At 40.8% G+C, this 12,246-nt stretch overlaps 1 protein-coding gene across 1 annotated transcript in view; it reads right to left on the bottom strand.

The window, feature by feature from the left end:
• The window catches only part of CNTN3 (contactin 3), a 104,301-nt gene that overhangs the window by 8,250 nt on the left and 83,805 nt on the right, over positions 1 to 12,246 (bottom strand). Inside the window, exons 10-15 of the mRNA XM_032699166.1 lie at positions 7,554 to 7,681; positions 6,026 to 6,201; positions 3,382 to 3,499; positions 2,068 to 2,226; positions 1,818 to 1,967; positions 862 to 932 (exon numbers count right to left, since the gene is read on the bottom strand). Coding sequence (XP_032555057.1) covers positions 862 to 932; positions 1,818 to 1,967; positions 2,068 to 2,226; positions 3,382 to 3,499; positions 6,026 to 6,201; positions 7,554 to 7,681 — 802 coding nt within the window. The remainder of the gene's footprint in view (positions 1 to 861; positions 933 to 1,817; positions 1,968 to 2,067; positions 2,227 to 3,381; positions 3,500 to 6,025; positions 6,202 to 7,553; positions 7,682 to 12,246) is intronic.

Below are 12,246 nucleotides of genomic sequence, written 5' to 3'. Positions count from 1 at the left end.
GTGAGAAAAGCAACAGACAGAAATCTGTGATGCCACACACAGCACAGGGTATGTTTTGCAGGAATAAAGTGCCAACAGACTTATGTACATGACTGCAACCAGGTTCTGGCACTGCCTTTGGCATCGTTCCATCAGCCAATTAGCTCTGGTACAGCAGAGGAAAATGTGTTCCCCTGAACCTATTTTAAGGTTTGCACTACAAGAAGAGAACAATTTTCAGGTATAATCTTTGTCTTCCACTAAGTATTCTGCTTTAAGACACTCTCCAGTAAATAAATTTTTTTTCATCAATCCACAGTTCATAAAAAATGAATAATTGCTCAGTCAGCTATTACACAATCCAATACTACCTGAGTACAGTAGCTTAAAGCTTCCTCTGATGTATTAGATAACCACACAGAGTAAGCACTGTTAGTAACAGAATATTAACATTTTTTTAAATCATTAAGAAGGGGATATATAATATAAAGCAGTAGGTGAGTGTGTTGGTTAGCACATGCATCCAGAGTTAATGGTAGGAAAGCAAGAACTGCAAATTCGCACTGTGAAGCCTAATTCTTTGGCTTAACCTTCCCCCCCTCCTCTTGCCCTGTCCCCTCCTGGCCCTTTTTAGCATTAACATTTCTTTGAGAACAGAAGCAACCCCAGCCAAACTAACTAAATTTCCTAGGCATTGCCACCCAGCACAGCGACACGTGGCAGCGAGGGAGGGAAGGCAAACGTGCAGAGCTCACATCACACACGGCACCAAGCACAGACACATCCCAGAGGAGAAGCAGCTGCAGCCAGGGAAATTCAGCTCTGAAGAGTTTGAATGGGAACAATCACTCTCTGAAGAAAACTGCTTGCCAGCAAACTTACATCCCACGTTATGACCAGCTCAGACCTGCTGCCTCCTCCCCCACTGACCTCAGAGGGGGGAATTTCGGGAACTGTGGAAAGGAAACACAGAGCTGTCTGCACAGTGTAGAGAGAAGAGACCACGTCACATCAACCTCATGCTCTGAATTTAACCCAGTTATATTCATATTCCTCGTGCAATCAGGGTAAATGCTTTTGGGACAGGATGGGCAGTCCTGAAAAGCCCCAGCCCTGTCCCACATTCACCCTCCTGCTTCCCATCCCCGGGCCAGGCTGAGGTTTCTCTGAGCACACCTAAAGAGCTCACAGACTACAGCATGTTTGCTGTGTTTATGAATTCTAAAAACTGCAGACATGCTTCATTTCTTTCATAGGGTTAACTTATAGAATCACAGAATGGCCTGAGTTGGAAGGGACCTTAAAGACCATCTTGTTCCAACCACACTTCTGTGGACAGGAACACCTTCCACTAGACCAAGTTGCACAGAGCTCCATCCAGCCTGGCCTTGAACACTTTCAGGGATATTATCCAGATAAATTGGGCAATGGCCTTATTCCAAGTTAACTGGGGTTTTAATTGATAGGTTCTTCTGAGCCTTGTGCTTGTTACATGGAAGGTGTACACTGATCAAACACCATGAATGAAAAATCCCTGTCAAAATTAAACTCTTTCCATCCATTAATACCTTCAGACTCTGCAGCACTGCCTGAACTGGCAGCTTTTGGCATACTAAATACAGTTTAAATGGATTTAGATGTTAGGCTTCTGTGATGTTCAGTAATGCAACACAAACTGTCCCACAGCTAAATGAAAAAAATACGGACAAACTAGTTATAGGTTTTTATATCCAATGGCAATTCCAAGCTTGTTTGCAAAGAGCCAAAGATATGAGCACGCCCTTTTTTGCTGACATTCAAGATTCTTGAATTAAAAACAAATAGAAAAACCCACTAACCTGCCTCTTCAGTTCTTACTTTTTCTGAGGGCAAACTAGGTTCTCCACCTCCTATTTTGTTGGTGGCAACTACACGGAATTCATATTCAACCCAAGGATTTAAATCCACTACTGTGGTTGTGAACGTTTTCCCGTCGATCACATCTGGAACTATTAAATAGAAAGAGAAAAAAAAAAAAAAGGAAACTAAGGACATGGTGTCCCTGGTCAAAAACATTCCAGCAGAGCCTGTCACAAGAACTGTGTTTACCTGTTGTGGCTCTCTGCCATCCCACTGAGAAGGGTGTCCTGGCCTGGATGGTGTAGGTGGTCACTGGGCTGTGATTATCTGTCCCTTCCTGCCAGGAGATCTGAGCTGTGGTATCAGTTATTTCATCCACTCTCACGTGTTCAGGGGGCCCAGGTGAGCCTACAATCAGAATGAAAAAAAACAGGCAGTGTTTTGTGAAGCCAGAGCCCTGGAAATCACTACCAGCAGTATGGATTCCCACTCTGTCAGCGCCGTGGGAGGAAGGAAACAATTGAGCTTGGAACAGGACAACTTGTAATTATTGTTTTACATTCACTAAACTTAACTCTGATCGTTTCAACCTGAAATACTCTCAACTGTAGAACAGATGACTGGGGTTTGGTTTTTCACCAAGAACCTTTGTTCAGCACCATCCCTCTATCTTTCCAATGTCTTTTCCTTTAGTCCTAAATGTCCTCCTTTAATCTACTAATACATCTCTGTAGTCTGCCAATTTGTTACCTACAGCTGTTTTACTGTACAACACACTGGAGCAATTTTTCAGCCCAATATCTGACCAGCAATCCAAGCAGCAATTCAGTCAGACAAGCTTTCTGCTGCCTTCTGGAAAATCCTGATTCTGGGCATCCTGGCAAAAATGCTGGGTTTTGTCTCATCTGCACCAGCAAAGGGGGTTGAAATGACTAACAGTACACTGACAAGGGGAAAATATCTCACATATTTTAAAATATATTGAGTAAGTGCTGATCACATAATGTGCTTTCCTAGATCAAAGCTTTTTTCCTGTAATAAATGTAGCTGTAACAGCAGCAAAGAGAGCTACTGTTCTGGCTCAACTGTGAATATTCCGGCTCTGAATGAAAAGGAATAAGCCTCCATTATATGCTTTAGACTCCAGCATGTCCCTAGGACAAAGCCTCTCCTGGGCTCTGCCAGCAGTTGCCCATTTCACAGGAAGGATTCTGGAGTCCCCAGTGCTTCAGTTTGCAGAGGCAGCAACTCACAACTGGCTCTCAGCTGCCAGTGAGTTCCCTCTTGTCAGTGGCTTGAAGGACTGTCAGTGAGAGAAGATGTGAAGTCAATATTATAACCTCCAGCTCTTAATTTCTCTAGGAAAAAATTAGGCTCCATCCCAAAATTGAGCTGTAATTCTCCCTAACTGCAAGGCAGAATGACAATTCAAGCCACAGTCATTCATCACCTAATTCAAGTCATGGATTGGGTTTGTAATCTACGACACCAGTTCTTTCTGTAATCTGTAATATAAAAAAAAGGCATAAAATACAATTAATAGGAGCTGAAGCTGGAAGGTACCTCGGACGATCAGGTCGGCTGCGGATGCCACACTGTCCACCTCTGTCTTCACCATACAAACATACTTCCCACTGTGTTTCAGCTGGATGTTTCTGATCATTAAATCCCCCGATGCACTCTGTGGAAACACAAAGTTCTTGTTAATGTAAATATACTACCCTTGTAGTTTAATATTAAGATTGTATTCGTAAAGGGAAATCAATGAAAAATGTCAAATTGCTCAAGAAGTGTGTAGCAGACACTGTCCAGGACAGCAAGTTATTGTTCCATGCTCGTTGTCTGTGAGCATTTTCCTACCAAACATGAGGTGATGTCCCTCTTTTTGGGAGAATTAAGCTAGACCATGGTGAGCTCAGACTGGGAAAACACCTCCTGCTCTCAGGAACCATCAATAACATCAGTGCCCTGTGACCAATCAACCATCTGTCTCAAAGCCCTAAGAAAAAGAAAAAAAAGCTTTCTATGGCCATGAACCAATCTGACTTCTAGACAGGCTTTATAGAATTTATATCTAGAATTTATAAGCCAAGTTATGACAGATTTTTAAGGAACGTGTAAATGACAAAACTGAATTTGGGGCATTCTACAGGTTATTGTGAGCACACTTTCATTGAAAGCTTGGGCTAAATTTCCCATTTTACAAGCCTAAGGTCTGTCTATTCTTTGTTCTTCCCTGAATATTTAATCTTTAGGTTTTTCTCCCCCATTGTTCTCTGTCTTATCATAGCATGTGGTTGATATCCTGAGTCACAGAAAACACACACAGAACTTGAGTAGTAACTGTAACTTCAAATCATCTCGGGGATCCTTGTAAAATATTTGTTTTCTACATCACTGAGCAGAGAACTTGATACCAAACCACTGGCAGTGTCCCTTAAAAAAAGAAATCTCCTCTTTGTGTCAGTTGAATTACTGCTTTAACCTCATTCACAATGTATTTTCCGTGTGAAAAACCTCTTAGACAGATTTGGATTTCTGAAAGTTTTATATTTAAATTTTCTGGAGAAAATTTGTTTGAGGACAGAACCCCAACTTTGTGTGTATTTGCAGCTGCTCTGGCCACACGACTGATTCCTGGGCACAAAGCACTTCGGGAGAAAGGGAAAGACATGATTTTTAAATTTATTTTAATCTTAGGAAAAAGAAAATTCCAAATGTTTGGTTATTTTTCTTTGTTTCAGCATTACAATGTCTCAATTCTTTATTCAACAGAAGCTGAAACCAATTGCCTGATTCCCTTCCATGTGTGTGCCTGGTCTTCTGTGAAAGCACAGATGGAAATTGTTTGCAGGACAATTCAGTGCTGATTGCTTACAATAAATTAAAAGTTGGGTTAAAAGCAATCTAAAATCCATCTACTTGATTGGAAGTGGATATTCAGGGAATGTCCAACATCAGCAATGAATACAAGCAAAACACGTTCTGCACAAACTTATTTTAGCAAACTCAGTTTAAGGCATCTCCACAAAGGGGGCTGCCAAATAGAATAATTTTGCTTGAAATGAAAGCCACCAAAATATTAACGCTGCATTTAAAATATTTGTGGATATTTTGGGGAAGAATCTCAAGGTACCAGGGGGAACACAGAAATTTGCAGCAGGAAAAAGCTCCCCCCATTTCCATCGGGGTATCTGCATTCCTCCCTGCTCAGATTAAACCTTTGTCAGTGGGGACAAGCCCAGGTCACCTTCCTTTCCCCATAATACATGGAATATTAGAAATAAAGAGTATTCCATGCAGTAGGAACAATTTCTGGAATTGCTTTTGCTTCTCTCAGCTGCAGAACAGCCCCAGCCATTGCTGGGTGATACCCAGTTTAGAGGCAAGCCTGCTCAAAATTTGGGCATCTGCTTGGTCTGCCATGCTCTCTGTATAAATCACCTAACAAAAAAACCAAAACAAAACCAGCAGTCAGCCAGCCTTGCATCCCATAGTTTTCTAACCATCTGGAAGACCAGGTGGTGATCCCATAATCTCCCACTGACTACAACGCTGGAGACCTCAGGCAGGTGTGACAGGGACCTCCCAGACATCATTACATAGAAATCTATCTATTTAAAAATTATTTTCCAACCAAGAAAGCCGAAGTTATTTTCTGCAATGATATTTTCATTTAGCAGATACACACTGCAACTATTGGAAGGCTCAGATATATTTAGGCTTATTTATTTACCAAGACCTGCATGTAACTCCAGATGAAATTATTCCACTGACCTTAATGTGATACAAAGCCCATAAAATATTCCTATGGATCTCCTGGATATCTATGAAGTTTTCTACTGAAGAGCTTAAATCCCTCTTTACACAGACACAAACTTTAAAAAAACCCACCTTAAATGTCTCTATTCCATAAAAACCACTATGCCCTTTTTGACAAATTTCCAAATATAACATTCGAGATTCAGAATTCTGAGTTAGGCAATATTCACCCTGGATTTTTCTTCAGCACTAACAGAGCATGTTTTGTGAAAAAAAAAAAATATTTTTAATGCTTTATTTCCTCAGAAACATTAAAGTAAGGCTTTGATCTGGAATTATGCCTGTGCAAGAGAAGGAACTTCCTATTTTTATACATTGAAAAAAGACAATAACTAAGTCAGTCTACACCTGTAAGGCAAATGAAGAGAAGGTGTTCTCAGCTTACCCCTCCAACCTTCTCAAAGTGGGAAGCATCTCTCTTGAAGTCAGTGAGGGTTCCATTGAAGTACCAGGTGAAGGTGATGTCCAGGATGGGATCGTGCTGAACCTGGCACGGCAGCACCACGCTCTCCCCAACGGTGACATCCATGTTGGAAGGTGCCAAGGTGATCCTCGTTGGCTCTGTGGAGAGCAGGAATATTGGTTAGTGGGTTCCTGTACTGCTGAGCTTTGCTTGCTCCTGATATTCCACTGGAAATGCCGCTGTCGGAGCGTTGTGTCCTCGCACACTGATGAGTGGGAGCTGCCTGACACTGAAAAGGTGAATTTTACCCTGCTGTGTGCAAACCAACACACTTCACAAAGCCAAACCACTGCAACCCACAGCCATTCAAGATGTGTGTGCCTCTCAGCTTTGTGTCTCTCAGCTTCATGTCTCCAAAACATTCCTGTTTCAGAGCAAGAAGCAGCAGGCCCTGGGAAGACGAAGAGGTGGGAGTAAAAAAGGAGCTAATAAAGTCCAGAAACCAGGGTAAATCCACATAAGGAATCCATTACATTGGATATTTAGGTCCATACATCATATAAAATGTAAACAGTGCCATTAAGAATAGCTGCTTGCTATTCCAGACTCATATTATTGGAGAAAAATGTCAACTACTGTAAATAACGCAAAAATAATATTTAATTCTAGGAATTTTGTATATAATTCTATTACTTCTACATAAAGGGACATGAATCACTTAGAATTATCTGATATCCCAGTGCATTACATATCCTGTATATCTCTTAGGTCCAAACAGAATTATTTTGTTCAGTGAATTAACAGCTTCACATTTCCAGTTTGTGCTCCTGAGTTTGGAAAATTTTTCAGATATTCAAATCTTTGAAAAAGAATGTTATGAGAAAACACATTCTTCAGATAAACTTCACAAACCACTGGTTCTTTTAATACATTATCTCAGTCAGCAATGGATGACTTGGAGGAAGGGGCCAAGACCCATTTTAACAATTCTGTGTGCAATTTGCTTTTGACTTTATATTTTATTTGCTTGTGGAGTCCCTGAATGCTCCCCTGAAGCTGGAGTTTCTATCACATCTTTTTCCATAAGCAAACAGCACACAGACTTCCTTTGGGCTAAACAGATTTTCAACTGGAATATAAAATTACCTCAAACATTTTTTGATTAACATTTTTTTTTATAACAGATTTAAAAAAGCCCAAGAACTTAAAAGCATAATTGCACTGTTTAGTATTTAGACAAGTGAGAGAAGGGAGGAAAGTGTTCAGAACTCCCTCACATCTGAGAATATCTTTGTGAAAGACAGAAAATCCCTCAGTCTCTTTCCTCTCAATAAAAGAGCTGTAACAAATATCCTTTTATCTTTACAGAATGTTAAATGTGAAACTTCTCATACTCTTTACATTCCACGACATTTAGTAATTTGTCAATAAGCAAACTCAGACTCTTGTCACAGAGTTTGCAATTCCAAGTCCATCCCTTCCCACAGACCCTCCATCCCAGTTCACCCACCAGTAACTATTAAGTTTGTTGAGCCACTGGCTGTTCCAAACTGGTTTGCTGCCAGGCACGTGTAGGTTCCAGCATCCACTTTGGTCACATTGGCTATTCTTAGTCCTCCATCCTTTAACAGCACGATTCTAAAGAATTATGAAGAGATTTTAAAATTCTAAAATACTCTACTGTTACCTCAGATATATTAAATTGCATCAGAAGAGAACGAACTCTATTCCAGCTGAAACCAGGGCAATCACCAACCTGGTGCTTGAAAACTTTATGACTATTCACTGACAATACACAACAAATTTGAAGCCATCCATGTATTACTGGTTTTGGACATCAGCAAAGACAATGTTTTAGAGATGTATGTAGGGGGATGTGTGCGTGTGTGTCTGTGAGAGAGACAGAAATCCCACATTAACTCCATCTTTTTCAGCTGCACCAACTGAAACCAGAATAATCTTCAACTGTTAAGTTTTTTACCTCATGCAGTCTTGAACAGCAACTTTGAAATAACTGTCTCTCACTACCATGATGACACAACAGGATTTTTCAGAAGATTCCTTCGTGGAAGGACTTGTAGGAAAGAAAATTCCCTTCACCTCACACAACCTCCACCAGTGAGAGCTGTGCCCAATGGACAGACAAATGGAACGAGCAGAAAGGTGCTCAGAAAAGATGTGGACAAGAGAAGATCCACAGTAACACACAGACAGAAGAGCAGAGATTATTTCCTTGACAGCAGCACTGGAGGGGTGCACAGGTAAGGATGATTTGCCTCCCTCTTTCCCCACTTCTAGTCCTCCTATCTATCATATCCTCAGCTGCAGGGGCTTCTACCAAGTCTCCTGAAGACAACCTGAAGGAGCTGTACAACAAACTGCACATAAAACATCCAGAATAATTAACAAAAGGTTCCTGATACATCCGAGTCAAGAGCTTCAGAGCTTCTCTCTCAGATCCCACCAACCCATTTCAGAGGCACCAGATGAACCACAGTGAGATCACTCTGCTGCCTCCCTAAGCACCTCAGCAAGATAGTGTTTAGAAATGCCCCAAACACCCACATGGAGCCACAGAAAATCAACAGAACAGCAAACAACAAAATACTCCAACCTCTCACTGCAGCAGTTGGAGTCCTGTACAGTTGTCAGTGTAAGTATCAGCTGAGAAGGCAGCAAATGTCATGAAACTTAGCATAGAAGAGTTGGGAGGATTTTGCCTGCATGTGCTTCATTATTAACCTGCTTCTTCAACCAGTACAAAATTAATTAATTACACATGCTTGCTGCTCTTTTTATTTTTAACACACTTGAGGTAAAACGGTATCAGTGGATCTCCGTAATTTCTCCCAGCTGAGTTCAGTTCTCTCTGCTTAAAAACCTATTACAGAAAGATGGGGAATTCTGCTGTGTTAAGTGGAAACTGGGATCACTGCTGTTCCTCATGAAACTTGTCCCGAGCATGGGATAAGCCCTCTACAACTACCTCAAAGGGGGCTGTAGTGAAGTGTCAGCCTCTTCTCCAAGGTAACAAGTGGCAGGATGAGAGGAAACAGCTTCAAGCTGGGCCAGGGAAGGTTTAGATTGGATATTAGGGAAATTTTCTTCATGGAAAGGGTTGTCAGCCTTGGCACAGGCAGCCCAGGGAAGTGGTGAAATCACCATCCTTGGAAGTGTTTAACCATGTGGCACTTGGGCACATGGCTGAGTGGTGAACAAGGTGGTGGTGGTGGTTTGACAGTTGGACTTGATGATCTTAGAGGTCTTTTCCAGCTCCACAATCCTATGATTCTGTAAGCAGGACGCTCACTTGAGCAAACAGGTTCCTGGCTCTCCTGGCATTCACACCACCAGCTCAGTGGGAGCAATTCTCCCCGTGCAGCCCCATACGTGGGACAGCAGCTGAGGAAGGGCAATCCAAGCTGGAAACCACAGCTCTGGCTCCAGGCAAACCTGTCCAGGCTTTCAGCACCGAGGGCAGGCACAGCTAAGACACTCCTCAGATTTAGTTATGCTGGCAAAATAAACGTTGGCCCCTAAAAGGTGTAGCTTCAGTGAGCTGCACCATCATTCATTATTTATAGTGATTTACAGTATAAATAATACACGGCTACAGTGGTATTTTTAAAAAGAGCAATTCAGCTGAATCTGTATTTCAGAGAATAATTCAGTGGGTAAATAAGGGCAACACGACTGGAGTCTGATGGGTTCAGTGATCTTACCCTTCAGCCTTATCTTGTCTGACCCCCAAAACCACATTCCCAGTCCCAGATCACAGAGGTGTCACCCCACCAGGGCTCTGTGGTTACACTGCCCCTCTCCTTTAACAGCACGTTCTCCTAATCCTCAAAGCCACGTGGAGACTGTATTTGAAACGTCTGAAAGCAGAAACCTGGATCCTTCCACAGCTGCACTGCTCTAACATCATTTTAGAAATCATAATATAGAAATAAGCACAACTTTTAATTGTTTTTTTTCCCTTAATTATTTCAAATTGCATTTTAGATTCCCTTAAAAAACGGTGCTGCAACACCCGAGGCTGCAGCTGAGATACTTCCTCTGGGCAAAGGTGGGACAATAATGAAATCAGCAGATGCAAATTGCAGGAGACAAGAAGTCACCCTGTTAGAAGGACAGACAAAAGCATCTTACTGGGGTGAGAAAGGGACTTATAAATAGATGGTTTAATCTTCTTCCATTTGGAAGTAAAGAACTTTGAATCCTCCAAAGCATCCTGAGGTACCTCAGCCAGTGTGGTGGCATTTGGAGCACATTCCTAAGGAGGATGGGCTCCATCCACTGACCTCCCTGAGGCTTATTAACTTGTTTTGCAGAATTCCCAAGTCATGTTTGGCTGCACGTTATACTAGATGGAACATTTTAAATTAATTAAATTGGACCATATGGTTTATAGGTGTTTTAAATGTGTTAAAGACATGAGTAATACATTTTATAGGTAATTAGAATGACATTAAAAAAAAATGTGTTAAAATATATCAATTATGGTTGCAAGCAAGCCAGTGAATTGCATTTTCTAGCCAAAGCTTGTGTTGCTTCATCTACTTTGAAGCACTTCCCAGTAGAAAAAGTACAACTAAATAAAGCCCAAGTGTTGACAAAGCCTAAGATCAAACAAAAGGAAAAAGCAGGATCAGGGAATAAACCTGAGAATGTCTATTGTTTAATTAAAACAAATCACTTTTAGAGTGCTCTGAGCTATTTGCAAGTCTAGCTTGCCTAAAATAATTAAGCAGTAGGCTTATTAAAACCCAGATATAATTAAGAATCAACTTTTTTTCCCAGAGTTTAAAAAAAAAAAAAGGCAAACAAAACCCCAAAAAATCAATTTGAGATAGATATGATAGTCAAAATAAAATCTTTAGCTGGTAATTTAGAAAAGAGAAACTTTTTACTTTTTCAATGACAAAACAGTAAATGCAATGCAGAGCCTGTGGAAACCCTAAATCCAAAACCAGCTCTACCCCCCTACTGAAACATTGGACAAACTGAAGCTTTTAGTTTACTGAAAATTATTAGATATTCACACACTAAAACAACCCTACAAGGGCTGGTCTGTGGCCAGGAAGAGACCTGGATCCCTGACACGAAACCAGAACACAATCTTTGGCATTCCCGGGATCTCCAAGTGTTTTTCCAACACATTTTGCTCAAGGCCAGCAGTTTTCTAAGTGAATTCCATTTCTACAACCTGCACACTTCTGATGCCCTGGCAAATGGCACAAACCTTTATCCCTGCAGGACAGAGAGAAGGGGTGGAGTGAACACTTTATCACATTCCACGTACACAACAGGAGACGGATTCAGGACCTCTCTGGCCATCGGATCAAAGCATCATTGACAAAACCATCCCCTCTCAATTGCTCTTGAGCAAAACTGTGGGAAATTGATCTTGGCAAAGGGTCTTTTTGTTTTCCAATAGTCAAAGGCTGGCATAAAACCCCACCAACTAAACAAACCTGAACTCACACCCTGGTCTGTGACTGAGGTCAACAGAATGGGGACAAGGATCAACCATTTCAGGACTTGGGGTTCCTGACCTGAGAGCCTCATGTTGGTAAAATTACTGCCACTGAAACTCGCTGTCATTAATGAAACCGTTAATGAATGCAAATTAGTTCATCTTCCCAAGACAATGCTTTATTACTAAAATAACAGACATAATCAAACTAAGGAATCGCTGCCTTTTTCATTTGTCAGATTGTTCAGGAAAAAAAGCCAACTATTTTAGATCCTCATTGATATGATAATAAACATGAACATACTCCTTTCCAGTTCATAACACTTCAGTACAAAGGAACAGTAGAAAAGTGGGTCAGAACTGTCTTTTTATATATCAATCAAATTCCAACTAAATTAAACCAGATTAATTAACAGGAAAGTCAGCAGAAAAAAATTTTATTTAAGTACCAGTAAGTAAATACTTTACTTTCCACATCACAGCATTTCAAACTGTAACACAAAATGAAATAAAAATACTTAATTCAAAATTGTAGGGAAGATAAACCAAGTAACTGATACTTCTGAGAATCATGCAACTCTTTATCACAAATTATTTCTTTCCTCCCTTAATTTGATATCCCTCTGCCACAATTAAAGATGTTAAAACTGGAGTTTTCTTTGGAGAATTGCACTGTCAAGTCTCTTAGCTAAGTTTTTGTAGCATCTTATGTTTTTCTCGTCTT

The sequence above is a fragment of the Chiroxiphia lanceolata genome, chromosome 11 (assembly GCF_009829145.1).
Source record: "Chiroxiphia lanceolata isolate bChiLan1 chromosome 11, bChiLan1.pri, whole genome shotgun sequence".
In the NCBI taxonomy this organism is placed as follows: Eukaryota; Metazoa; Chordata; class Aves; order Passeriformes; family Pipridae; genus Chiroxiphia; species Chiroxiphia lanceolata.
The sequence above is the reverse complement of the archived record's forward strand: the minus strand, read 5'-3'. Positions and strand labels throughout refer to the sequence as shown.